General features: G+C 42.9%; 1 protein-coding gene across 14 annotated transcripts in view; it reads right to left on the reverse strand.

Moving 5' to 3' along the window:
• The window catches only part of TRIM9 (tripartite motif containing 9), an 87,224-nt gene that overhangs the window by 32,463 nt on the left and 26,954 nt on the right, over positions 1-27,807 (reverse strand). For all 14 annotated transcript variants that reach the window (XM_081161735.1, XM_081161738.1, XM_081161739.1 and 11 more), the window contains exons 2-5: positions 12,822-12,917; positions 10,462-10,584; positions 1,662-1,772; positions 399-552 (exon numbers count right to left, since the gene is read on the reverse strand). In XM_081161735.1, coding sequence (XP_081017861.1) covers positions 399-552; positions 1,662-1,772; positions 10,462-10,584; positions 12,822-12,917 — 484 coding nt within the window. The remainder of the gene's footprint in view (positions 1-398; positions 553-1,661; positions 1,773-10,461; positions 10,585-12,821; positions 12,918-27,807) is intronic.

Below are 27,807 nucleotides of genomic sequence, written 5' to 3' on the forward strand. Positions count from 1 at the left end.
GGATTTTTATCAATATTTCTGGGTTACTTTCTGTAACAAGATTATGTTTATGTACAGTGATGCTTGCTCTCTCTTCCTGTCTTGTTTTTTTGCCAGCTATTCTCTGATGCTGAGCCTCTGAAATCTCTAAGATTCTCCAAGCGACAAACACTGAGTTTGTCTGACTCTCTCTGACTGTCTGAGAGGCAGGTTACACAGCTACAGGTATGTGTCCATTACATGAGAAGAGAGGAGCCATTTCAGGGGTTTTGACACTAACCATAGGTGTGTGTGTGTTTACCTTCCCACCTCTCAGGTGACATATAAACCTGGCAGCTGCCTTCTGGTTGCCTTTCTCCTGCTTCAACCACCAGTCTCCACTCGGCTGGTGCTCCGACTGGGGGGACCCAGGCACCCACCTTTCATCTGCACGAAGTCAAGCTGGTGAATGGACTGCAGCAGAGGACTGTTGTCCAGGCTCAGGTCGAAGTCTGTGGTCATCCTGGGGGTGAGCGTGCCTTTCCCCCACTGGTCCTCAGTCAGGTGCACTCTCCTTATGAGGGCGTCAGAAATCTAGTCACATCAAAGACCACAGCGTAAGAAATATGCCACCACAGTGGACACAGAACACCACTCCTCCGCTCGTGGGGTGTTCCCAGCAGCCTTCCCTGGGACTTACACCTTCTGCCTCTGTGCAGGTGGTGAGGAGCCTGCTAGGGTGAGGGTGACTCATGATTTATCATGCAAATCTGGACACGACTGTGATTCGGAGTGGATGATATAAATAATGAGCAGCTGTTAATTTCTCTAATAGACAAACCTGGATATATGATCATGCTATTTATGACGGATCAGCTAAAAGCCAACATTAAATAATGGTATGTTGGCGACGAATGAATCCTACTAGAACCAACAACCCTGATTCTAATGTGAGGTGGGGGTAATCTGTCAAGACTTGGAAATGAGTTTTACAAATAGTTTAGAGAGGTTGCCTATGATAATCTGTAAAATGGAATTTCTTACACTTTCAGCCATCATCACCCTCATGTATCACTCTATTCTTTGGCAGAGAGTGCTTTCATTTCTTATATTTAGTCTCTGTCATTCTTGGCCAGTTTGTTCAAAAGTGAGTTGCAAGGGATCTACATATTCCTTAATAAAGGTCTCTTAATCATTGGGATTGAAATGTAAGTAAAATTCAGCTGACATCCATAGCATCTCACTAAAACAACGCAGAAGAAATCCTGAGACATCCAAGGAATGAAAAACTTCACTTTATTTGGGAAGTCACTGACTTACTGGCAGTAGGAGGCATCAGGAAGATAGAAGCCTTTTATACTTAGACGTTCCTAGCTGACAAAGCTGTCCAGGAGATTGTTTGTACAAAAGGACACAATTCTTAGGCAAGGCAATAACTGCTTTGGAGGAATGCATAGGAATTTGGGAATTATGTTTTCATGACTAAACACAGGAACAAATAAAAAAGCCCACGCACTTCTCAGTATTGTAGCGCGAGGTGGCAGAGGCTTCCAGGAGTCAGTGGAGTTTAACAGGCACTCACAGACGCCTAGCAGTGTGAAGGTAGGGACCCATGTCCGGGCAGGGCTCTTGGGAGTCTGGCCTTGGTAGACTCAATCTCATGGGACATCAAGAACCTGAAGTGTATACTAATTGGTACCTACCTGCAAAAAGCCACTAGGATCATTTTCCTTAATCACCTCCAGGCAGTACTCCATGAGACCTGTGGTCTGGCGCAATTTCACTGTGCAGTGAGAGATCTGATCTCGAACCACCTAGGATTGATGACAGAACAGAATGGTCCAAAAATGGCGGAAACTAGGACAGAAGCAAACTGGGACTTTGGAAAGCTCCTTCAAACCAGAATCCAAGAGCATCGTGGAACGAAACTAAATTTATGAGACTAGTGTATGGCAACTTCTGCTGTGGACAGTGGACCCAGAGGACAGGTTAGATAGTGGCTCTTACAGGAACTTGTAACAACAGGACCCATCACAAAGCCTTGCAGATTGAAATCATGAGAATCTGGTTCCCTTGGCACCTCAAGGGGCATCTTCCACAGGTCCCCCTTGCTCCCCTCTTCTGGGAAGCGGACGATGCTGATCTGCTCTGAGTGGGAGGTCGTGGAGGGTCCCTAGAGGAGCTGAGCAACCTGAGGTTTGCCTGCAGCTTCCGCTCTGGGACACAGTAGCCCACCTCCTCCCAGCACTGCCTGTTAAACAGCAGCCATCACCCTCTGAACCCAGTTCCCTCCTCCATCTGACTCTCTTTCTTCAGGTGGGTGGTGGGGTGGGGCTAGAGGTGGGACTTGCTGAAAGACAATGAGCTAATGACAACTAAGCCAGAAAGAGATGGCTGCAGAATTAAGTGTTAAGAATAACCCACTTAGAATCAGCTCCGTTTGGAAAGCAGTTTTAAAGGCTGCTCTGTTTGCCAAGCTGTGAGTCAGCTTTAACCTAGAAAGGCAGTTTCTGCCTCCGGGAAGTCGCCTTTGCCCAGTGCCAGACGCATGACTGTCCCCGAAAAGTTTCTTTCTTCAGAGATGTTCACCCTGTGTGTCTTCTGCTCAGCGACCCAAATCCTAAAGTGGCTTCTGAAGCACAAGGTGGAACAAGGGTTTTTTCTAGGAATCTCAGTCACTTACATCCTGATATTTGTGCTACTTTGCAAAAGCCTTTCAAAAACATCCAGCGTTCCAGATTCTATAGATAATAACTAAAAGGAGTTTTAATAGTAATTATTTAATAACTTTTCCTTGTTCCTTCTATTTTTTTTATTATAAATTTATTTTCCTTTAAAGATGATTGCATATACTTTCCAAAACAAGTGAAAGATAGATGGGGGAAGAGGCAAATCATCTCACCTCTCTGAGGTATATTTTTAAAGCATTTGATGTTTCCTTTTAGATTCTTTCCTTGAGCTAAATTTATTTATAGTTTCAATAATAGTATGTGACAATTTTTCTCCCTTCCCACTTAACACTCTATCATAGGCATTTTCCATGTTGCCACCATCAATACATGTTACTGGCTACATAAATATCCCATTGAGTGGGTTATCATAATTTATTTAACCATTTCTGTTCCCTTATTTTTGGACATTTAAATTCTTCTTAATTGTCTTGACAGTTCATTCATTCATTATTACCGATCTTTGCTTCTAATTTTTTATTAACATAACATAACATTTACCACTGTAACTATTTTTATTTGGACAATTCTGTGGCATTAAATACATTCATACTGTTGTGCAACCATCACCACCATCTGTCTCCAGAACTTTTTCATCTTCTCAAACGGAAACTGTACTCATTAAACAACAACCCTATTCCCCCCTCCTCCCAGTCCCAGGCAAACACCATCCTACTTTCTCACTCTGGATTTGACTGCCCGAGGACCCTCATGAAAGTGGAATCATACAACATCTGTCCTTTTGTGTCTGGCTTATTTCACTGAGCAACCGTCTTCAAGGTTTACCCATGTTTTAGCTTGTACCAAAATTTCCTTCTTTTTAAGACTGAATAATATTCCATTGAAAATGTATACCAAGTTTTGTTTATCCATCGCCCACTGATGGATACTTTGGTTGCTTTCACCTTTTGGCTATTGCAAATAAAGCTGTTATGAATATGGGTATACAAATATCTGTGCAAGTCCGTTTCACTTCTTTTGGGTATAGACCCTAAAGTAGAATTGCTGGATCATATGGTAATTCTATTTAAATTTTTTGAGAAATCATCATACCGTTTTCCACAGCGGCTGCATCATTTTACATTCCCACTGGCAATGCACAAGGGTTTCAATTTCTCTACTTCCTCACCAACAATTATTTTTGGTTTCTTTTTTAAGTAATAGCCATCCTAATGAGTGTGGAGTGGTGTCTCATTGTGGTTTTAATCCATATTTCCCTAATGACAAATGATGTTGAGCATCTTTTCATGTGCTATTGGCCATTTGTACATTTCCTTTGGAGAAATGGTCATTCAAGTCCTTTGCCCATTTTTTGATTGGGTTGCTTGCTGTTCTGTTGTCTTTTCTTTGAGTTTCATGCTTCTGTGCTGTGGCTCTGACGCTCCAGAGAAATCCCTGGCTCCATGTTTGCAGCTGGTTGGACTCAAGAGTTCCTTTTCTTAGGAAATGTGCAAGTTGCAGGAATGACACAAATGGGGACTGGGAACAAGCTTCCTGCTTTCGTCTGCATTATGGCCTACACCAACCAGCTCTCCTAGGACAATGAATTAATCTCTGGTCCATCGTCTCAGAGAAGGCTTTAACTATATCAGCAGTCACCATCTGCTATGGATAGCAAGGGGACAGTTTCATTTTGTTAAGAGGGAAATTTATAGAGGTCATTTCTTGAGCCGGGATATGACTTTAACACTCCTTCAGGAAAGGAGAATCTGAGAATGGACTGTTGTGTCCTTTGAATGCTCAGACTTTTTCGGTAGCATAGAGCAACCCATGATAGTTTCTACAATACACATACACAATTTTGTTCTGCCAACATTTTCCCATTCCATCTCTAACAGGCCAATCTTCTCTTTCCATTCAGCTCAGGTGACATATCCAGCAGCAAGAACTGAGGTGCAATAAGGGAAATTTCATTATTTTATCTGATTTTTTTTTTTTTAACCTTGACACCCTTGCTCAGCATTCTCACTGAATAATTTTTGTTCATATGTTATTTTACCAACCACATATGGAAATTAAAGATTAGACTTTTCAAAATGTTTTTGAATAACTATAACTTCTTTTTTCCAGAGGATCTTAGAGTTGAAAGGTGACTAAGTCACCTATAACGTACTATTCAACATATGAATTTATTTTAAAATATTGGAGATAGAATACACTTACAGTAATTGTAGAATTATTTTAAATTCTGAATATTATGTAAATAAAAATGATTATCAGATATTTCTTTAGGTTTAGCAAAAGAAAAATAGCATTTGTAAAGTTCCTGAAAGAAGTGTAGACCTCGTTAACAACACATTCTAATGTAAGTGTTGTCACAAATTCCCTGTGCAGATCTCACAGAGGCGACAATACTCAGGGCTTAGTCAGCTAAGGGAGACCTGGGAAGGATGTTAATAAACATAGAGATAGAACAGGAAACCTGAGGATCCAGTCTAGTCTGTTGATCATCAGATACTGCCCAGTAGTTCCAAATATGACCTGGTAATATTTCTTGAAAGCTCAAAAGCTCTTTCTCTCCAGTAGCTTTCTGACATTTGCTTTAGTTCACCACATCCTGAAAATAGATATTTGGCTCCCAGTGCTTTTTTTAAACCACAAAATAATATCTACTGTAATTTACATTTCAAACAGTGTTCCTAAAATATGGTCACATCTGCATATGTCTCAAAGCCTTTTTTTTTTTTTTTGGTAGATTTTAAAAATAGCTTACCAAACTTTGTGAACTATATTGTAGGCCACTAAAGAGTTTCTGAGGTTCAGAGACAGCGACACCCATGTGTAGGCTAATTCTACACAATGAACTATAATTTATGAAAAATAAGCCCCTAGGAGCCTTTCTTCAGTGTGCTGAACGAAACCAGATTTCCAGCCATTCTCTCTCAGTGATAACACCAATAATAATAGTGAATTTTTTTTTAATCCTTACCCGAGGATATTTTTTCACTGCTTTTCAGAGACAGTGGAAGAGAGAGAGAGAGAGAGAGAGAAACATCGATATGAGAGAGACACATCGATTGGTTGCCTCCCGCACTCGCCCTGACAGGAGCCCAGGATCGAGCTTGCAACCGAGTTATGTGCCCTTGGCTGGAATCGAACCCGGGACCCTTCAGCCCGCCAGTCGACACTCTGGCCAGGGCATAGTGAATTTATTGGGTGCTGTGCTCGGTGTTTTCCAATGCCATATGAGGTTATGGCTACTTCTAACCTTATTTTACACACAAGTGAAAGAAATAGAGACATACACTTGCCCACGGGTGGAGACCCAGTAAATGATAAAGTGTGTCCTCAAACCTGTCATCTAGGACACGGGGTCTGGCTCTTCCCCACTTGGCTCCATCTTGCCTTAGAACCAGGTCTGTCCAATGTGCTCAGGCCCTCAGTGCTCTCAGAGAGGGGCATGAGTAGACTGCAAAGGCTGCCTTTCTACAGGCTCACCTTCTAGCATCCCTAGCCTTTTGGATCGCTCAAGAAGAGAGAGTTGCCAGAAAAATACACACACAACTCTCCTCTTTGTCAGCAAAAAGCAGGCCCCCAGAGAACTGTGCCAAAGGAAGTGAAAACCATAAGATTACCCCTGCGGGACTGTGAGTGATGGGTTAGCCAACAAAGACAGAAAGGAGAACTGTGCTTGGCAAGTGATGTCTATAAAAGGCCAGGCTTTTCTCACAAGTCTGAGTAGCAACAGAAGTGACAAGAAAGGGAAAAGGCAGGAGGAGAAAAGCAGAGAGGGGGAGTCACGGCGTCAGCATTGTCGGCTGTTTTTAGAAGCAGTGACAGATACAATCAGCTGAAACAGCAGAGAAACAAATCGCTCGAGACAGAAGACAGAACAGCTTTGCTGCCATGGGGGACATCCAGCCACCTGTCTCTGGTTTCTGTAGCCCTTTGGGATCTGGGGCAGGGAACTCCTACTGGGCAGGGTGGAATGGGGGCAGGCGCTCTCTGCTCAGCAGCCCCCAAGGGCATTAGCGCGCCCTGAAGGGCAGGCCACTGGCACCGATGCACAGTCATGGACGTGGAGTCCCGGTGACGCTGTGTGGTCTCCATCTGCATTCTCATCACAGCCCGTAACAGATTTCCATACAGTCCCATCCTGCGGAGGCGACTGGGGAGCTTGATACCAATAAGCGATGCTTTCTCAATCTTCCACGCCCTCTCCCATCCAGACCCGTGCCCTTACATTGCTCCCACACAGGAAACCTGGAGTTGCCACTGTAGTCACCACCCATACGACTTATCACAAACTCTTCACTGTGTTCTGTTTTAAAACGCCAGAAAAGTGCCTACAGTATTTTAAAGAGACATTTCCATTGAGAAAGTTGAAATTTTATAGCTAGATAACTAAAACGGTTGGCCCCCTATTTGGAGGGAAAACCCCAGCTGTCCAGCTCATTTCCTAAAGAAATCTGTTTTTATTTTAAGTCGCTCTGTGTGATTCAAAGGGTATTTTGAGTTCTGTCGTAACAATGAAAGTCATGGGTTTCTGAAGCATGCTAAAATGAAGGGCTCTCATGGCGATCTTTTAATAATGTCAGAGCAGTGACAGGCACAGAACACATCCCTCCCTCTGTCAGTCCTCCTGACTAGCTGGGTGGAGCAGGACCAGGGGGCACTGTGCTCGGCGCCTTCCTCCCCCCCAGCTGTGAGCCCCAGAAGCCCGCAGGCAAGGGCGTGAGCGGCCGTTAGCACACCCCGCCCAAAGTCTGGGCTACCCCGGTGCCCGCTCTCCCACGATACACCCTGTGTCCCTTTCAGCTGGAGGTAATTTTACCAACTTCCACAGCAGGCCACCTCTCCTCTGCTGGAGTCCGCTGTGGGTGTGATGACCTATTTGAAAAGTAAGCTCCAGAAGGGCAGGACTCATCCTGAGTCACCTTCTCTCTCTCTCTCCTCCCCTGCTCCCCCCCAGCACTCAGCTCCTAGCAGGCTGGCAGTAAGTGGAGAGAAGCCTTCCCCGTGCATTGTACTTCTGCCAGCCAGAGGCACACAGTGCTGTGGTCCAGACTCTGGGCTCCGAAGCCAGGTTACCAGCCCTGGAATTCTGGATGCTTGGACCAGTTCTTAATATCATGGTGCCATGGTTTCCTCACCGCGAGAAGGTGGACACTGGTAATAATGACCTCATAGGGGTGTTGTGAGGAATCTAGGAGCTGGTTCCTGTAACACAGTTTGCAGAGTGCTGCCTCAAAGCAAGTGTCCCCGAGTGTGGGTGACTGCTGTTAGGAAAGCCGGGGCTTGGTTGTCAAGGATGCTCATTCTACGTTGCTCGCTGGGCAACCATAGAATCATATCTCAGAGCTTGTCTAGATTTTAATGCAGTTAAAAAAATGGTGACTCTAGAATAATTCTTCATTCAGACCTAAACTGGCTGTTTTGGATGGAAATGTTTATGGAGTAGAAATATTTTCCAGATTGTTGCAGCTAAATCTGTAAGACTGATATCCACGTGGTAAAACTTTCAGGGAACTTTTTAGGTAAAAAATAGTAGCCTTAATACTGCCCCCACTTTCCTACCCCACATATTAGGAATTACTATATGTGTTGCCATGAGACACAGCCCAGTGGTCCTACAGGGAATTCAAAAGCAGATAACTTGATCTCAGACTTTAGGAAACTGGAGTCTGGAAACTGATGAGCTAGAGAAAGCCCTGTATATAAAACTTGCCATCATTCAGCACTTTGTGAATTGTGCATGACACAGGCCACTGAGGTGCCTCCTTCGAAAGCCCAGTGCCTTCCCGATTACCTTCAGTGCCAGTGCACAGGCTCCACCAGGCGGGGCAGTGTGGTGTCCTCAGGGGCCTGAGTTGGTTCTGATATGAACCTGAGAGGGTCCTCCAGTTAGACTCACCACCAGGAAACAGTATTGGTCTCTCTGGAAGGAGTGTTCCAATCTCCAGCCATGGTTCGCTGTCTAAACCAAGAGGCTGAGGCTCTCTGAACATTAGAGCCCTGGGTACTTTTCTTTCTGAACTCTTGGTTCAGATTCAACTGCAAGCTGTGCCATTTTCTTTATCAAGGAATCTGCCTTGCCTCTCCTTGATCAAACTGTGCGTTTGCTGTCTCATCAGGAACACTCAAAGAGACATGGTTCTGATACAGCGCCAGAGGAGGTCTTGCTGGCCAGTTTCATCATGGGGCTCAGCTCTCATCAGCCCCTTCTGGCTTGGACCCCTTGGTCACAGCTCAGCCTTCTGTCTGCCTCCATTTCACAGGCCCCTTCAGAGTGACAGCTGGGCAAGTCGCAAAGGCAGGAGAGAAAGGTTTATATTCCAGCCACATCATTGCCCTGGCTTTGGGGAAGGAAGAAGCAGGTGTGCAGCTCTAAATGTGTTTTGAGGAGCAGTAGGTGGGTAGTGGAGGAGGGCACCTTAGAGGAGGCAGCTGGAGTGGGGGTTTTCTTCGCCGTTGGGGAGAAGTGGGAAGCTTCCCCGGGGGAATGGTGTTCTTTGTGGTGCTGTCTGGCTCCCTGTCCACCTGGGCTCTGGGTCCTGGGTGTGGGTGGGGCACATAGGAAGGATGGGCAGGCAACTCTGCTGTTCAGGGCTCAGTATGGCCAGTCCTGCTGATGGTCTTGCCAAGGCCTCATGCCCCTGTTAGCACTTGGTTTCTTGCTTTGTTTCTGGTGACCATGAAATGGGTACTGACCTGGCTCAAATCCTCCCTGCGACCAAGCTTTAGTCTAAAATCTTGTCAGCTGTGTTCTCATATTCCTTCATTTTTAAGCTCTTCCTTGGATCTCCTACCGGATCTTAGTCTTTTAGAAGTGGGGCCTTCTCTTGTCCTTCAGGGACTAGAGCCTATTCCAAACCTGCGGGGGATACCTGACACTACCTGGACTATTCACCGGCTCCCTGCTCCCCCGAGGTTGTGTCCACTCACTGCTGTCCACTGTGGAAGTTCCCTGATGCTGACTGCCCGACCCCAACAGAAAGCCTATGGTCAGACCTCATTCCTTCCTCCACCCCAATCCCAGATCAGCACTGCACACTACCCACCCACCATCCACTGGTAGCTCCCTGAAAGCTTACTAACCATGTATGTGGACCTCCCCTGACTTCCTCCTTCCGAGCTCCCCTCTGCTGGGCTCTTCCCATTTACCCAGCCCACTCTCAGCTGTTGCTGCCCTACTTTAATGGGGCAATGAATGGAGTATCAGATGTCTCCAGACATCTAGGAGGACCTGCCCTTCTGCCAACAGGGACCCAGACTTGTAATCAATTGATTCCACTGTGTGATGACAAGTCTGTACAGCTGTCCAAATGCACAATTCACTTCCAAGTTTAGACAAATCTTGTTTGCTTTCTGGAAAGTACAGATTCCATTTCCCAATTCAAAAACACACTATGTCTTTGTATGGTCTCTCTGACCACCTGTCTAAAATTTCAACCTCCATCCCCAGTACTCCCCATCCCTGTTTCCTTATTTTTTATTTAGCACTTTTTCCTAATATCCTGGATATTTTACTTACTTATCTTGCTTATTGTTTGTCCTTCCTGGTGGAATATAAACCCGTGAGGGCAGGGATTTTTATTTATTTTATTACACCTATACCCAAAGCAATTTCTGACCCAGAGGAGTCACTCAACAAACACTGCTGAGTTAAATGAAGAAGTGGTGAATAATGGGCTGTGCCCATTCCTTGCCAGGCAGGCCACTGGCCACCCAAGGCTGTGGGCACCTTGCTTCCCCTTTTGCATCTAGCCTGTGTGTCACAGCCCTGGGAGCCCAGCTCCTTGGCCTTCTACTCCCCCGACGGCGCAGCACTCACCTTCAGCTTGTGCTCATGTTCCTTGTTGACACGTGCGAGCAGTTGGGCTTTCCTTCTGTTGAGGGCGTCGATGAGGGCATCACACTGGGCCACCAGGCAGGCCTCAAACTCCACACTGTTCTCCTGTGTGAGAGAGCACACCTCTCAGCCGAAGGGGCCTGGGTGCCTGGCTGCCAGAGAGGACAGGGCTCACCTGTCCATTTGTGGGGCAGAGATCCCGTTGAAGGGAATGAAGAGGAACTCTCTCCACAGTGTACAACTGCCACCTTAAAAAGAACTGGATAAATTACATCCTATAGTGGTTGTGATTTGCTTTAAATTTAGATTGAAAAGGTTATCACTTGATAAACTTATTTTTATCAAAAGGGAATCGTCTCCAAAGTCTGAATTATATTAAATAAAATAAAGCTTTGTTTATAGAGTTAAACGTGAGTCCTTTTGAAAGCTGGCATCTGTTCAGCTGTGTTTGGAGGAAGGTGACATTCAGGAAGGCTGGTTGCCTGGGGGAGTGGGGTATTGTTAAGGCAGGAGAGATGAAAAAGTCACTAAATTCAGGAAAAGAAAGAAGAAAGGATGGCAACGGTCTTCAATATTAAACAATAATCCAACGATATGAGAATTTATTATAATAATCATGGGCAAAAGTACTTGCTCCTTTCATTAAGGAAAGAATGTGAACAGGAACCAGTAGGCTGTTAAAGTCGGACATGAGCCAACAGCTTGTAGAGGAAGGGTAAGCATGTTCTAAATGAGTGATAGCTTCCCCATGATGTTTAAATTGAATGCTGCATCTAAATTTTTAAATTCATTTAAATCTGTATATGCTATACATGTTAATTTTAAGTGATTCTGTCACTAAGTTAAAATCATTCATTAAAGGTAATCCTTTCAATGTTACATATATAATTTTGACTCTCAAACCATAATCTGAAAAACTATTGTAACTTATAGCAAATGAAAACTAAATACCCGTGTAAACACTAATAACACAGCTGAGTAAACTGTAAACTTTTGGGGACTGGCAAGGAAGGAACAGCTTAGCTTATCAAATTTTAATTTATACCAAAGTCATCAAGAACTGTATCTCTCTTTTAATATAAAGACATACCGGTAGGTATTTGGTGGTTGTTTTCAAATGCAAGGTCTTCTTCATGTAAGACGTGGATTAGTAATTGCTCGAGCAATGACTTCCACAAATGTTAAGTTTTGGCTTTCATGGCAATTGCTTTGAGTTCTCAGAGAAGTCCCCTGGAAAGCATCATTTAAGAGCTCTCTATGTCCCCTGCAGGGCAATACTGGGAGGGAGGGGGAAGCCTTCTCCTCATAGACTCTGATTTAGACCAGAAAGAGAGCTTTGTCTGACGAAGAGGTGAGGTTCAGAGGCAAGTCTGGGGTTGTCTATTTAACGCCAGAAAAAAGCAAAGAAGGGAATCCATTGCTTTAGGAAACAGAAGGAAGTGTACAACTGTTAGGTTGTTAGGGAGTTAGAAATTTTAACATGGGCATATATGCCAAAAATAGGCAAAGAATCAGTGTGAGATGCTTTGGAAGGCTGGCTTACATTAAAAAATCCATTTCTGCATTGACATGGATTAAATATTAGCTCAGAAAAACAATTTACTGGAGGCCAGAGCTAAGGTTTTGCCTTATTTTTTGAAGCAAATCTCAAAAAATAAGAATGGTAAACAGGTGCAGAATGTCATTATTTTAGCATCTCATGCAATTTATGGCTTCTCCCCTTTAGCTATAGGGAAGAATTCACCAGCTTCCAGACACTGGCTGATCCGTTGGTCATTGTGTCCAGATAAAGCAATCTGAAATTACCGTCACCAGGAGATCATGGTTGAAAAATAAATTTAAGTACCTAAGTAGGGAAGAAGCATTACTATGGGGAAGGAAGAAAGGAAACAGGAAGAAAAGGAAGGAGGGAAGGAAGGGAGAAAGGAAGGAAGAGAAACTGTGACTTGTTTGTTACCATCAGATAAGATATAATCATTGCAAGATGCTTCGGAGACCTATAGAGTTTAAAAAACTCAACAGTAATAACTCTAAATTCACAAAGAAATAGGCCTCTTCCTAAATACACAGTAGTGGAGAATTCGGACCTCCCTGAGGAAGATAGGAACCACTTGGAAACTAGGTTTCCTGGCTTGGTGGCAAACATAACCACCTCGAGAAGGGGTATGTCCGAAGTTGGTCTGTATGTGTGTTTGTATGTATTAGAGGAGACAAAGCAGGAAGGAAAGAAATAGGATTTCCCCCTCAATACATAAATATAAAAGAGAAGAAACAAACTCCCCCACCACGAAGTGGCATCTTAACCCATGGGGTTTGCTGTGTGTCTCGGGTGCTGCTGGTACCTGGATCTGCTGGACCATGTTGCGGAGCTGCACCAGGAACTCCTTGGCTTCTTTGGCCCTGTCTGACAGCCCGTTCAGCGCCTGGGAGAGTTGGCTCTGCAAAGACGAAGAAGAAAGCAGGAGCTACAATCACATGAAGTAGCCACAAGGTCACACAGCGCTGTGTTGACTGGAGACCCAAGAGTCCTCAGTCCTTTCAGATTGCTCTTGTCTGCGTTGGGCCACTTAGCTGACCTTGGTACATGTGGATGCTGATAAGAAGGGCCTCCAGATGCCTTCAACAGCCTCTGAGTGGTTCTCTTCTGAAGCAGTGAGAACTTCTGGCCATGGCAATCACCCGCCAATATCTGCCTGGAATTTCCTAGTCTCATTAAGTAATTAATTCAGCAGTAATTTATCCAATGTCTATTATTTGCAAGAATTAAAAAACAACAACATGGAGTCAGATGATCCGATGATTATCAACATTATTTAGCCCAAAGGGCTATTGGTCTGGGGTTGGATCAGAAAGAGTGAAGAGGGTCAGGAACAGGGTGAGGGAAGGAAGGAAGCATAACAGTGTGATGCTCTGGGGCCATTTAAATGTAAAGGTAGATACAAAGGGCGCCAAGACACCCCTGGCCTCCCAGTGCAGCCCCGTTGCCCTACCTCTTCCCCACGCTAGCTTCCTAAACCAAGGTGCACTGTCACTGTGATTTTCCACACCACCCCTTCCACAGAGGGATGCAGTTCTCTTGGGGGCACATGATTTCCCAACCTCCCTGTCTGCTGGGGTAGCCACAGGACACACTGCTGATGGGTGAGACCTAAGTGGAAGTCAGCTGGGAGCTGGTGGAGTCTGAGAAAGTCCCTACTTTTCTGCTAACAGGATACCAGTGACACAGGTAGATCCTTCTTCCCTTTTGTTCCTTACTTTTTGGCAAATGTCTTGTGATTCTCAAGAGGAGAAGGTCAATGTAATAAGGGAGCAGGGTGGGTGGGAAGAGAAAGAGCCTGAGTTCCAATGGCATCTTCGAGCAGCTGAGCCAACACTTGAAGTCTCCTACCACTAGGTTTCTTGTTAAAAGTGACTCCTAGTTAAGTCCCTGTACGGGAGCTTCCCATCACTTGCAGCCATAACCATTGTACTTAATACAAAATCCCATCACCTAGCAGCCTGGGCATGTCCTTCCATCCCTCCTGTAAACTAAAGAGACAAACTCCTTTTCCCAAGTCTTCTTTGAAAACCAAAGCCCACTCTCCTCCTTGCCAACACAATGTCTCATCCACTTTTTCTTTCCAGTAAAGGGACAGAATCTTAAAATTATATCTCTTGGTTTCTATGCATGTTTTTTTTCTTGCATTTGCTTTATTAAATACAAAGTTGGGCACTAAATCTCTTTGAGAATATGCATGCCAAATGCTCAGTGGATGCAATGTGGGGTAGTAGAAAGAATAAAGTCTTTGGAAGGGTTTAAATTCTGACTCTGTCCCTTACTAAGCGTGACGCTGAGAGAATTAACTTATGGCTGAATTATTCCAATGGACAAAATGGGAGTAATAATAATACTTTGTAGTTGAGTTACTGTGAGGGTTTAGTGCCGTCACTAATGTGAGTTTCTGCTAGTTAAGGGTTGTGGTTAAGGGAACTATTCTGAATTAATAAATGCTGCTAGTTACTGACTGTTCAAACTTCTACCCACAGTTTTACCTCACCCATAAAATGAGAACAATACTGCTACTCTTGGGTGTTGTGGGCATTGCATGATATACAGTATCTAAAGCCCAGAATCACACTGGTGTGCGGTGCATACTTGATAAACGTGGGCTGTATTAACTCTTATTTACCTTCTTCCTTCCTGCTCACAGAAACCTGCTGACTGACTGGGGGCATCTGAAGGGGAGATTCCTATAGAAGAACATCTTCTATCACTTGTGTTTGGATTTATGTGTTCAGACTCTGGGATGCTAGACCAACAACGCAACTGAGTAAGAAAAAGCACAAAATGGGCCCACACATGCTGAAAGGGCTACTCAGGTCTTTATTACGAGGTCCTAGCTGCACTATAATTTGGGGTAAAGTTTTCTCCTCAAGAACTTTTCCTGGGAGCCCAGGGGATGAAAGGAGGAAAGAGGGTCTCATCTGGAAGAGCAAGCAATAAAATGAGAGACATATTCTAAAGGAGAAACTTTTTCACTGTTACTTTGGAACTCATAGCCCTTTTTTTACTGAATGAGCAAAAGCTGGCTGGGCTACCCCAGTTTTCTTCCCCTTTTTATTATAACCTACACCTTAGTAATATTTGGAGGTTGGAAGACAGAAGCCAAATTCATTCAGCTACACAGAACTAGAGCTACCTGATTTCTTGTATTCCAGCTTTGCAATTAATTGTCTGCATAATGTAAGTCAAACCTCATCCCCCCAAAGAATTGCTGACGAGGTGCTGCTATAAAATTATTCTGTAGTTGACAAAGAATGCTGGCCTCATCCACTCTCAGGATTTTATATGGCAAAGCAATAAGTGAACTGCAAAGATCTATTTATTTGTAGATTTCCTCTCTTTGTGTCTATGATCAATCCTAAGGATACCTTCTACCTGGCAAATGACTACTCTGGTATTTGATAAACAACTGCATTATAGCATGAAGATCTAGAAGCCTCTTTCTGAAGCTTTGCTAACTTGCAGAAATTGAGCAGGAGACAATGAAAAACACTGGAAACTGTTTATCACTGGAAAATGCTCTTATTGTAAGGATTTATGGTTGTGTTGTTTTTACAGGACAGTCTTTCGATCACGTTTATAAACTACATCTGATATAGAAGAATTTTATTATTGATTGATTTTGTTTCCTGGAAGCATTTAAATTCCTGCTGTGTGCTAACAGAGATGTTCTGTATTCAGGACCACAGAGCAGCCCTATAAATTTATACCAGCACACAGAAGATGCAAATGTTTAGTGTGTTTTCATTACGGTATCTTTCATGGTACACACCATTAGAGGCTGTTTATAATGCCTTGGCGATGGCATTTTGATTTCTTGATATTTGTTTTCCAATTTACTGAGAAAGTGTCATGATCAGAAAGTGAATGAGAGTGAAAAAATGATGTAGGCAAGGAAGCACTGACAAATTTCCCGTCAAGCGCTCAGAGCATGCTCTGAATAACCAAGATCTCCCAGAAGGATGGCAAGTTGTCCAGAGCCTGAGGAGAGAAACAAAGACCTGCCTCCTCCTTCCCTCCTCTCCTGATTACCACCTTCCAATCTCCACCCGACCGGCTCCCCTTGCCTCCCCCCAAAGGAAAGAATGTTACAGGAGATTGGGAGCTCAACCCGGGAGTGCACAGGGAGGATATTGCCAAACCTGTTATTATTTAGCCTCAGTGGATGGCTAATGAAATTCTATGCATCCTGACCAACTCCTTATTTGCCTGCGCATCCGCCCAGCCCAGCCTGGCTGCAGAACATGCCCAGACAGAAGACAGGGTCTCCTCTCCTTTCCCTGCCATGAACATTATTCACGTGTCATCTCCCAGACCCCCAGTTTACTAGGGCTATTGGATGGAGACAAATTGGGACAAATGAAAGGAAGCTTCCTGACTGTCTGGGATCTGAAATTACAGGCACAGCCTTGCTGTCTCCCCAAGGAAGCTCTGTTACAATGCACACTGCTCAGGACTGCAGCCCAATCCACCTCCTTCCCAGGTACCAAGGTACAAAATACAGGAGCAAAGTGACAATCCATGCAATGTGATTCTGTAGGAAGACCCCCACCCAGCACAGGAGAATAACAATATTTCTTGAAGAAATACTGAGTTTTGAGTCTCACTACATACTAACATATAATTAAAAAGTAAAAGCAAAAAATCCTAATATAGGGTATCTCAAAAAAAGTATACACACTTTAACAGCTGATAGTTCAGTTGATGTTTCTTTCTTTTCAGATTTAACCCAGTGGAATTAATAATTATTCAAAGTGTGTATACATTTTTCAGGACACCCTTTAGAGACAATATAGGGTGGGGCAAAGGTATGTTTACAGTTGTGAGTATGTGAAACACAGTTTATTCTTGTCTTATTATTTATTAATTATTGTATTATTTTCCATACGAACAACTATAAACCTACTTTTGCCACACCCTGTATACTGGCCATTTATTCTAAGCCAGGAACTCTGGCTGGTGCTTTTAATACGTACCCAGTTTAATCCCAGTCACCACCCTGCCATTTTGTAGAGGCTCAGGGAGTATACACCTGAGTTTAGGTCTGACCGCTTACATATGGAAGAGTCGGAACACAAACCCTCACTGATTCCAAAGTCAAGCTCTTTGCTTCACCCTCCCAAAGAAGAAAACTCTTCCTTCACCCATGCAGGAAGGAAGGAAAACAACCCATGGTAAGAGCATGTAAAACCAAAGAAGAGTGACTGCTAGGGTCCCCTTGCCTCGATTTGAGAACAACCCTCCAGGGCCATCTCAGTTCCAGAACTCCCGGCAGGAATGACTGATGTCATTGCTTTTCCCTCTGCCTTCTCACTTTTTACTTCCTTACAGGTGGGTCTGCTGAGAGCACTCAGCAACTAAGCATTCCTATGCAACTCTCCAAGTCTGTGCCCAGGGAATCCAACCTATGATACTAAACTCTCTAGGCTTAGTTTCCTCATCTGCAACTAGGGAATAATCACAGTACCTACATCATAGGACCGTGGTGAGGGTTATAGGAAATCATGGGTAGGAAGTTCTTCTATACAACACCTGGCATAATGTAGGTATTTATTTAATAAGTAGTATTGTTTTATAATAAAATTATGTTAAAATATACATATATATCATTAAAACACCGTCATACCGCATGTCCCAATTTGGGGTTTGGTCAATTATAATTCCTCAGATAGTGGGGTAGATTGTAGCATTGTTCACAACCTTTTGCTCCCTCCCTATTTTTGCCACATGACTTGCAGGGCCTCCTGTAAAATGGAGCCTGTGTCCCTGACCCATTATCATCCTTGGTCATGTGATTTGCTTTGGCTTAAAGAGGCACTGTGATTTTCTACCAGCTCCTTTACTCTTCTTCTTTGTCACATGAATCCCGTAGTGTGTTGATAAACTGACTCTCAAAAAACAAAAACAAATTCTGATTTGAAGTGTTTGCCAATTTCCATGGTGTAAATGCAAAGTTGATTTTAGGCTACCCAAATGATATCACTGAACGTGGAGTTGGGAAGAGATGTGTACCGTCAACTCTTGAGCTGTGAGCTGGTCTGAGCCAGGTCAGCACAGCACTGGGCATGTCCCACACGGTGGCTGTGGGCCTCAGAAAGAAGACACGCAGGACAGAACCTCAGGCTACTGCCTGTGCAACTCACGTGAACAAGCAATAAACCTTTGTTTTATAAGCGGCTGAGATTTTGGGAGGTGTTATGCCATAAAATGGACTAATACAGATAGCAATGATCAATTTTCCCTTCATGAGTTGTTAATTTAATCCCTATTCGTGGAGTTCCACCATGGGCCAGGCACAGTGCTTCACGCTAGGAAATAATAATAAAGACAGTAAACACAGTCCCTTCTCTCAAGGGACCATCACTTCCCTGAAACGACCATTGTTTTGAGCTTGGTCATGTGCATATGAAAATTCTCTCCATAGGCTCTCTAATCAAGCAGAAGGTGAGAATATTCTAACCACCAACCACAGAAATGCAGCTTCTCTACCTCTCAGGGAAAAACGCCAAGTATTTGCTTTCTTAGCAAGACACGGCCAGTTCGGGCCATAGTTTGAAAATTCCGGAGATACTCTGAACACCGAAGTCCAACAAACGGAAGATGTTTCTCTACCTGAGACTGGAAACGCTTAAACTGGAAATGCTTAAACTGGAAACGCAAATCACCATGGCAGGTCTTTCCAGCAACGAGACACAGGAGCCACTTTTTGCCTCACAGCATAGCAAATAAAACTGTTGCCTCACCCGATGTTCACAGTTTCTTAGGAGAAAATTGATTTGCCGTGTCTCTACGGCTTCTGCTTAGAGTGCTGGAGGTTGTAAAAGGATTCATGCAGCAACTGTGATGGAAGGCATGAAACTTTAATAAACCGGGAGGCACCCAGGCTGTAAGGTCAACACCGCCCTGCCCAAGGCCCTGCCGGAGAGCACGCCTTTCTGCGGATATTCTGAACCGTGGTATGTGTGTTGTTAGGCGGTTACTAAGTATTTACAGATGAGGGTCCAAAATATGCCTTCCTTGGGCTCAGCCTTTGTGTAAATATTGGATTTCACACCGTGGAAATGGACGACAGGACAGATTTCCTTTGTGCGGGTGCTGCCTTCCTTTGGAGAGCTCTAGGGCCCCAACCAGCAGGCTCTGAGTCCCTTTCCAGAAGCTGTTTCCTCTGTGACCGCCCTCTGGCTGCCTTCACACCCACCCCTCAGGCCCACCGCATTCTCCCAGGTTCTCCAGCGCCTGCTTTGTCTGCTATGATCAGGGAAGAGTGTGAAGAAGGAAAACAGATTTGAGATCTATACATTTTCAGCTCTCTGTAGTATTAAAGTGTCCCAGATAGAAACTCCCTGTTCCACAATTAAGGGCTTTTCACTAAGTAAGTAAAAAACATGCTCTTAGAAATATAGGCGATAAAGTGAAAAATCACTGAGCTATTATTTTTCATATAGAAGTGCTTTTCCTGTGCTCTTTCGGAGACTCAAGTATTAAATGCTAAAGTAAAAATGACTTTTTATTCATTCCCCTCAAATTTCCAGTGGCAGGAACTAAAGTGCTGGTGGGAGCAAGACTTTGTATTTAAAAAGTAACTTTTTGCCAGGCCGAGTGTGGCTCAGCAGTTGAGCATCAACCTAGGATCCAGGAGATCACAGTTGGATTCCCGGTCAGGGCACATGCCCGGGTTCTTTTCCAACTTCAATCTGTTCTGGTCATCAGCTTATGGCTACCCTGAAATTTCAGCTTACTTGAACTTGTATTTGTATTAGAAAAGCTATATTTTTCAAAGGCATGGGGTCATTAAGAGGCTGGCAAATGTTAATCACAATATATGAATTTTAATTCTGACTTCCAGATGCCACGACAACATTGATGCAGACATTAGCTTAGCTTTTTTAAAAACAAAGATCACACAAGGTGAGACCACTATACACCCGCTGGACTGACAACACTGAGTGCTGGTGAGGATGGGGAGAATCATGCATTGCTACTGGGAGTTGAAATGGTACAACCACTTGGGATAACTGGAGCTTTCTAATAAAGTTAAATATACTCCTACCCTATGTGACAGCATATGTCCACAAAAGACTTGATAAAATGTTCATAGCAGCTTTATTTATAATAGCCCCAAGCTGGAAACAGCCCAAACATCTATCAACAATAATGATAAATAAATTGTTAATATTCATACAATGGAATACTGCTTAGTAATAAGAAAGTACAAGCTAATGATATATGCAAAACATAAATGATTTAAAAAATATTAAGTTAAGCAAAAGAAGCCACATACAAAGAAGTACATATTGTATTTATGTAAAGTTTTGGAGTTAGAGAGATCGGCTGGAAAGTGTTGTGAGGAAATTCTCTGAAGTAGAGATAGGTTCTTTATCTTGATCTGGGTAGTAATTACATATCTATATATAAACATACATACATATATATGTAAAAGCTTATTGAGCTGTAAACGTAAGGTTTGTATATTTTACTGTAGATAATTTATGCTTTTTAAAAAATGGACTCCCCCCCAAGGATAAAAACTCCTTATATAATTTAATCTCTGTTTACTAAGAATTCCATGCTGTGCAGAAAGAAATATTTTCTTTCAGGTGGTTTTGTTTTTTCCAATTGAATTTAAATAAATACCCACAAAACCCTTAAGCATCCTGCGCTTGATACTGGGAGCTCTCCACTCAGAGGCTTTCTCTCATGCCCTTCCCCTGGTCATGTTGTCCATTCTCTTCTGTTGCAGACACCCGGCAACACCTGAAATCTAGTCACATGGTAAATGCAGCTCTGGTCTGTGTGCCCTCTCATAATAACATAATTTTAAATTTAAAGACGTGTCTGGCTGGCAGTCCTTCAAGAGGAGATGGATACCTAGTGTGAAAAGTGGTGATTCCTCAGAGGGAGCAGGAATGATTGGGGCCATAAAGTAAGAAATGGGATGACACACACCCACCTTGCCAGTACCTCTATCCACCCTCAAAAATGTCCCATCCTTTAGGAAGGCACACATACCATTAGGTTTGTAATACATATGTGCTTTTCCTGGTTAACTCATGATGCCGTAAGTTTGTAAGAAGAACTTGGGTGCGGATGTGCTGGGTTCCTTTACTTCGACTATGAGTTTGAGAAGCAAGTGATCCTTTTTTACTGGTGACAAATCCACATATTCCTCCTCTGACAGTCTTAACAATTAATTTATAAATCCTGAATACAAGGAAATTAAATTATCCTTAACATAACTCTCCCTCTCACTATCATGGCTTTAATTACCCTGAGAACAAACTAAAACACAATCTTATTATTTTAATAAATGATCCTATTAATTGGCAAAATAAAAACCCATTGGGATATCTTAGGTAGCTTCTAAAATACATTTAAAACTAACCTCTCATCCCCACCCCCAGTAGGGAAAGGTTTTATTAGGATCCAATATTTATAGGTCAATTTCCATCCAAAGTAAAATTAAGTGATCATCAATATCATTCAGGAAAATGGATTTAAGCCATGTCTGATTTCTTTTCACCCTTTCCCTCCGCATCTTTGTCAACCTATCTCCATGCAAGTGAATTGCAGCTCCAACCTAGTGAAATGGGAATGGTTTCCATGACAACGGATTTTTGCTCTGCTAGTTAGAATGTAAGATTTGACTCACACAGAAATAAATCTCACCATGGGACTGGGTTGATTTTGTAAACAACTTAATAGCTGTGCAATCACTTCCCAAGAAAAGCCTGCTATAAGCTTGCACAAGCAAGGGGAGGTTATGCGAGGTGACTGGTGAATCTGCTGCTAACATCACAGACAGCAACGCGCAGGAAATGCCTGTTCTGAGCTGCTGCACTTGCTCTGTTCTGCACCTGCCGAGTGTGGGCTGCACAGCCTGGACCTCTTGTGAATTTCAATGATGTTTTAATCCGAGGTGGAGGGAATAGGTTTTAGAGCACCTCATAGCAAATGACAAGTGCTCACCTCCAAATATCTTTCCTCTATTTCCGGAAACTGTTCATTCCTTGAAGAGATGAGATTCCCAGAGCTGTTGTTAAGGCATCCAGTATGGTATGAATTTAATTGCTTATTTTCTATCTCTGTTAAAATTGGGTGCTGCTATCATATCTCTTCACCACCATTTCCCCTTCTTAGTAATTTATTAATTAAAAATTGTATAGAAACATTTTCAGGTTTTTCATCTTCATTTAAAAACCTAACATGATGTTGTTTCAAATAATGTTTTATAAACGTATTTTTTTCAATAACATTTATATAGATCTTAATGGTTCATTTGAATTTGTAAGAAAAACATTGCTATCAATCTAGTGGTAGATAATTAAAGGAAATTCCATTAACGCCAGTCCTGAATCCATTAAGTCACGTTTCCTTCTGAGACACTGCTTCCGCAGGAAATTCTGTTGGAGTGAGGCTGTGTCCTCAGCAGAGATCTGAGGAGGGAACGAGCATGCAGCTTTCAATAAGGAGGCAAATATTCAAGAAGTGACGAGGGCCCTCTGCAAAGTGCGAACCTGAGAGCTAAATCGATTCTCTCCCACCCCAGCTTGTGTGCTAAGTGAGGTGGTTTTTAAAAGCCACTGCAAGTATTCAACAGCAATCTCTCAGTACACTGCCTGTCATTGTCCCCACCCAGCAGAAGATAATTATGGTCAAATATGGTGAAGTGTTCATCTCCTTGTTCAGCTTCTTGTCCCCTCAGCCTGTCCCCTGATGGCAACTCTCCTTCCTTCTCTCCAAGCTCAGGAATGATCCCATACCAGTCACTTAAGAATGATCTGCCAAACACCCCATCCATTATCCTGTCATTGAAATTCATTCACATTAAATTTTTATCTAAACCAAAGATTTCCCTTTTAAATCTTTTATTTCTAGCTGTCAAATGAAAGATTTTGTAGCTAAGGAAATTTTTGGTAATGTTGAGAAAACTAAAAGTAAAGTTAAAAAATCTGAATGAAATCAGTGGGTTGTATCAATGTCATGTGATATTGTACTATAGTTTGTGCAAAATGTTACCACTGGGGAAACTGGGAAGAGTGTAGAAGGGATTTCTCTGTATTACTTTTTATAACTGCATATGAACCTACAGTCATCTCATTGAAAAAAGGAGGAAGGAAACCATTTCAAACATGAAATACCTGGAAAATATTCTCAGTCTTCTATCCTATGATAGAAATTTAATTTTTTTTCACTCTCACAGAAAAAGCAAGGTGATCCTTATTAATAAAATTACTTTGAAAGCCAAGGGAAAAAATTCATACTTTGGAACCAGACTGCCTGGGATTGAGCCCTGGCTCTCCCACTTATTATCTGTGAATCCTTGGACAAATTAAGAACTCTGAGCCTTAATTTCTCGCTTAGTAAAATGGATGACAATAGTACCCACCATCACCAAGTTGTGGGGAGGACTAGCTACCTCAATGTACACACAATGTTTACAACAGCGTCATGTCTTAGTGCCCAGTAAATTGTTGGTTCTTATTATATGAAAGAGACAATACCACTGATATAAAGGTTGAAAATAGGTGATACTAGAATAGGGATCCATATGTGTAGTGTAAGACTAAAACGAAATGCATGGAAGTGATAAATACAAATTCAGGACAGAATTACCTTTGATAATGGAAAGGGAATGTCCCTGAGGAGGGGCACAGAGACAGCATCATCTGTCTGCATAGTGTTCTATTTCTCAAGTCCTGTAGCTCAAACATCACCTCTTCCAAGATGCTGTCCTTGGCTGCCCCACCCCTGGTAGGACCATCTGTCACCACCCAGACAGCACCTTCGCTTGCTTCTGCTGCACTCATTCTTCCTCTTGGAGCTCTTTGATGGCAAGGCCAATGCACTGAGCAATCACTGACTGGTGAGGAATGAAGATAATGCTCAGAAAACCATTCTGTGGGATGATGGAATCATGAGACTGATTTGTTACCAGAGGTGTTGCCAAGTTAGGAAGCAAGAGAGGGCAATTAACCTTCTGCATCAAGTTATCTGATTGGTAATTAATTAAAATGTTTATGACATACCTAACATGTGCAAAGCACTGGTTCAGGCCCTGCTGTGCAAAGACAAAGAGGGTCAGAAACATATGGTCTAGTATAGGAAAGACTCACACATATGATCTGTGTGTGGTAAGAAAAAATGACCAAAGAAGGGCACCAACCAAATGCTATGGGGAAATCTGAGAGATTCCTTTTTTCCCCCTTAGTCAGAAAAATAAAACACATCTTAGAGAACAATAACAAAACTTTCAATTGAAATATAGAGCTTTTAACAATATTTTAAAAATATTTCAATGGAAAATGTAGTTTTTAACAAAAATTTATATTTAATTCTAACTTTAAAAACACTTAAAAGAACAATCTATTTTATGTGTATATATTTTTATGTAATTGATTCTTTAAAAAATTCCCTTAGTGCCTGGCTGGCGTGGCTCAGCAGTTGAGCATCAACCTATGTATGATCCAGGAGATTGTGGTTAGATTCCCAGCCAGGGCATATGTCTAGGTTTCGGGCTTGCTCCCCAGCAGGGGCTATACAGGAGGCAGCCGACCAGTGACTCTCATCATTGATGTTTCTATCTCTCTCTCTCCCTCTTCCTTCCTCTCTCTGAAGTCAATAAAAATATATTAAAAAAAAAAATCCCCTTAGCAAATCTTATAATTGCACAGAGCATGCCTTCATTTAGGCACTGAAGAGTAATATTTCTCTTCCTGATAAATGGCTTTGAGATGCCATTTCCTAAATTTTACTTACCTAAGACTCTCTTATTAATGTTAGAGTATGAATATCCAGCTAAACCAAATTAAATTGCCTGACTGTTTGGCAGTGCAGAGGTCTTTGGAGTAAAAATGGTTCTGTGGCAGCTTAGGGAAGAATCACTGCAGGGGCATTCTCTGCCTTATAGATGTTAAACTGTCCATGCTGGGCTGGCCAGACCAAAGATCATGCAGCTCTGTCCCAAAAGAGCTGTTTTGAAAATTCTCATTTCACAGAACATACAGACAGGAGCCATATTCAATGTGACAGTCTAGGAAGACAGGCACCAACCCCTTTCCCCAGGGAATATCATATCAGGATGCTGATTACTCAGCATCTTCCTTTATACTTTTAAGAGCCCTTGTTCGTTGAGCACTGTTATGAAAGTTCATGCATTTGTCTGTCTGCTTGCCCACCCATCAAATCCTTCGGTGGATGTGTTCTATGTAAAAATTATTGGTTTGTTAGTAGGGCTACAAAACCCAACATGACCCACACTCTGCCCTTGAGAAGCTGGTGGTTCAGAAGGCACACATGCAAACTGTTCAATGAACACAAAAAATGTTATAGTGCTATGAGCAGTGTGTGCACAGGGTACCGTGGAGTTAACAGAAGAAGCACCCAGTTCTCCTTTGGGGTGTGTATGTGTTGAGAGGTTCAGAGAGGAGGTGAAGCTCAAGAGTTGTAGGGGAGGGTTGTTCCCAGAAGAAGGAACATAGCAAGCACAGGCACGGAGGTGTAAGATGGGCTGGTGTGGTCGGAACGGTAAGCCGGTCAGCAAGGCTGCAGCAGGGCGGCGAGAAGGCATGGCCCAGAGACTTCCTGACGCTCTCTCTGTTTCCCGTAGTAAGCACAGCCATCACCGATCAAGCTGTTGCTAAACTGCTTAAATTACCAGGTATAGGCATTATGCTCGGCTTTATTCTGCTGGCTTTCAGAAAAGGTCTGAACTATCATCTCATTAGCAGTATAATTTACCCTGTACCCAGTGACATGCCTTTAAAATCCATTACAGAGTCCTATTTACTCTGAAATTTTTAATCCTTTGATATATCATCATTAACACAGTGCCCGGCAGTTTCAAAAAGCCTCAGTGATGATTGATTTGGGCAAGAACCATCAACAAATTCAACAGCAAATGGCTGGGTTAGCTTTTGAATGCACAAATTTGTAGATGTCACAATATCTCAGTCTTATCACTTACATGAACATAGTTTAGTGTAGGTGCTGTTACGAGCTTGTATTCTTTCTTCGAGTCTGAAAAGATTATACTGGGTCTCATTGTGACTTGCAGTAATGTGAATGCTTCTTAGCACCCAGAATCTGTACATGCTGTGGAGTTCTGCCCGTCCGAGTCTTCCCAGACATTCATTACAGTGCTGCCATCATTGGTCAGAACAACTTGAAAATGACCTTCACAAAGAGTTACCATTCATTTGTTTTGTTTTTTTCATTCCTTCATCCAACACACACACACACACACACACACACACACACACACACACACACACACACACACACAGTGAGCAGCCACTCTGGGGTAGACACTGTTCTATGTGTTGGAGATAGGATGGTGAACAAAATGAGTTCTTGCCCCCACAGAGCTCACATTCTGATGGGAGGCAAAAGAACAAAGATAGATACAGATATACAGATATAGATATATAATGTAAGACTGTGTATATATATGTGACATTATATAGATAGAGATGTCTGTCTATCTGGCTGTCTCTCTATCTATATAGCTATCTATCCATAATGTCAAGTAGTGATAATTGCCGTCAACAAAAATAGAGCAGAGTAAGGGGAGAGGGAGAGAGAGAGAGAGAAAGTGAGTGTGTGCATGGGGACCCTAGTGTGGGGCCTCAGGGAAGGTCTTTCTCAGTGGGTACCTTTTAAACAGGGACTCAAATAAGGCAAGGAAGCAAACCATGTGGCTATCTGGGAGAAAACCAATCCAGGCAGTGGGAATGAGCTCGGTACGTGTGAGTAGTGGCAAAAAGATGCATGTGCCTGGAGAAGGGTATGGTGGGCAAAGAGTGATAAAAAAGAGGTTCAGAGTGAAGGGCTAGGTCATGTAGGCTTTGTAGGTAAGGAATTCTGGAGTTGATGGGAAGACATTGGACAGATTGATATGATCCGATGGACCAGTTATATAAAAGAGTTATAACTATGCAACCACAGGAAACCCTCCCTGTAGAAGATTGTGTTTTCCCCAAATGGCCACATTTAGATAATTATCTCTTCCTAGATGTGCTTCTAACAGTGTGGCCCACTAAGAAAAGCCCTCTAGGTTCCCTCTCCTTGAATCTGGGGAGGAGCTTGGGATTGTCCCAACCAATGGAACATGTCAGAATTGATCTTAGGTGCCTTCCAAGGCTAGGTAGTAAAAAAGGTAGTTTCTGTCTAGTTTCAAATTTTTATCTCTGTCTCTGTCTTTGTCTCTCCCTTCTTCCCTCCCTCCTGCCAACCCTTCCTCCTTCCCTTTTTTTTCCCAAAGGATGATCACCATTGGAGCCCAGCAGCCAGGTTGTGAAGAAGCCCAGACCACTTGGAGAGGCTGACATGCAGAGGAAATGAGGTTTCCTGTAGATGGCCAGCACCTACCTGCCTTGGAAATGAATTCTACAACCAAGCCTTCTTCTCCCAGCCTTCAGATGACTTCGGCACCAGCTAACATCTGCCTGCAACCTCACAAACCACCAAGCCAAGTCACTCCTGATTCCTGACCCAAAGACACTGTGAGATGATGAGCTGTTTTTAGTCTCTAAGTGGTGTCTAAGAGCTAGATCATGTAAAGCATTGTAGGGCATAGAAAGGATCTTGGATTTAATTCTAAGTATGATGGTAAGTCATTAGAGAGTTTTAAATAAAGAATTGATATGCTTTATCAGTTACCAAAAAAATCATAATCAGATCACCACAGGAACACCTCTCTGTCCCTGAAAATTTTATCTATCTTTTTTTCCTTCCTCTTATCTATTTATCTCATCTCTTCCTTCCTCGCTCTTTCTCTAAAGTCTCTC

Source organism: Miniopterus schreibersii (assembly GCF_964146895.1).
Source record: "Miniopterus schreibersii genome assembly, chromosome: 1".
Lineage (NCBI taxonomy): Eukaryota > Metazoa > Chordata > Mammalia > Chiroptera > Miniopteridae > Miniopterus > Miniopterus schreibersii.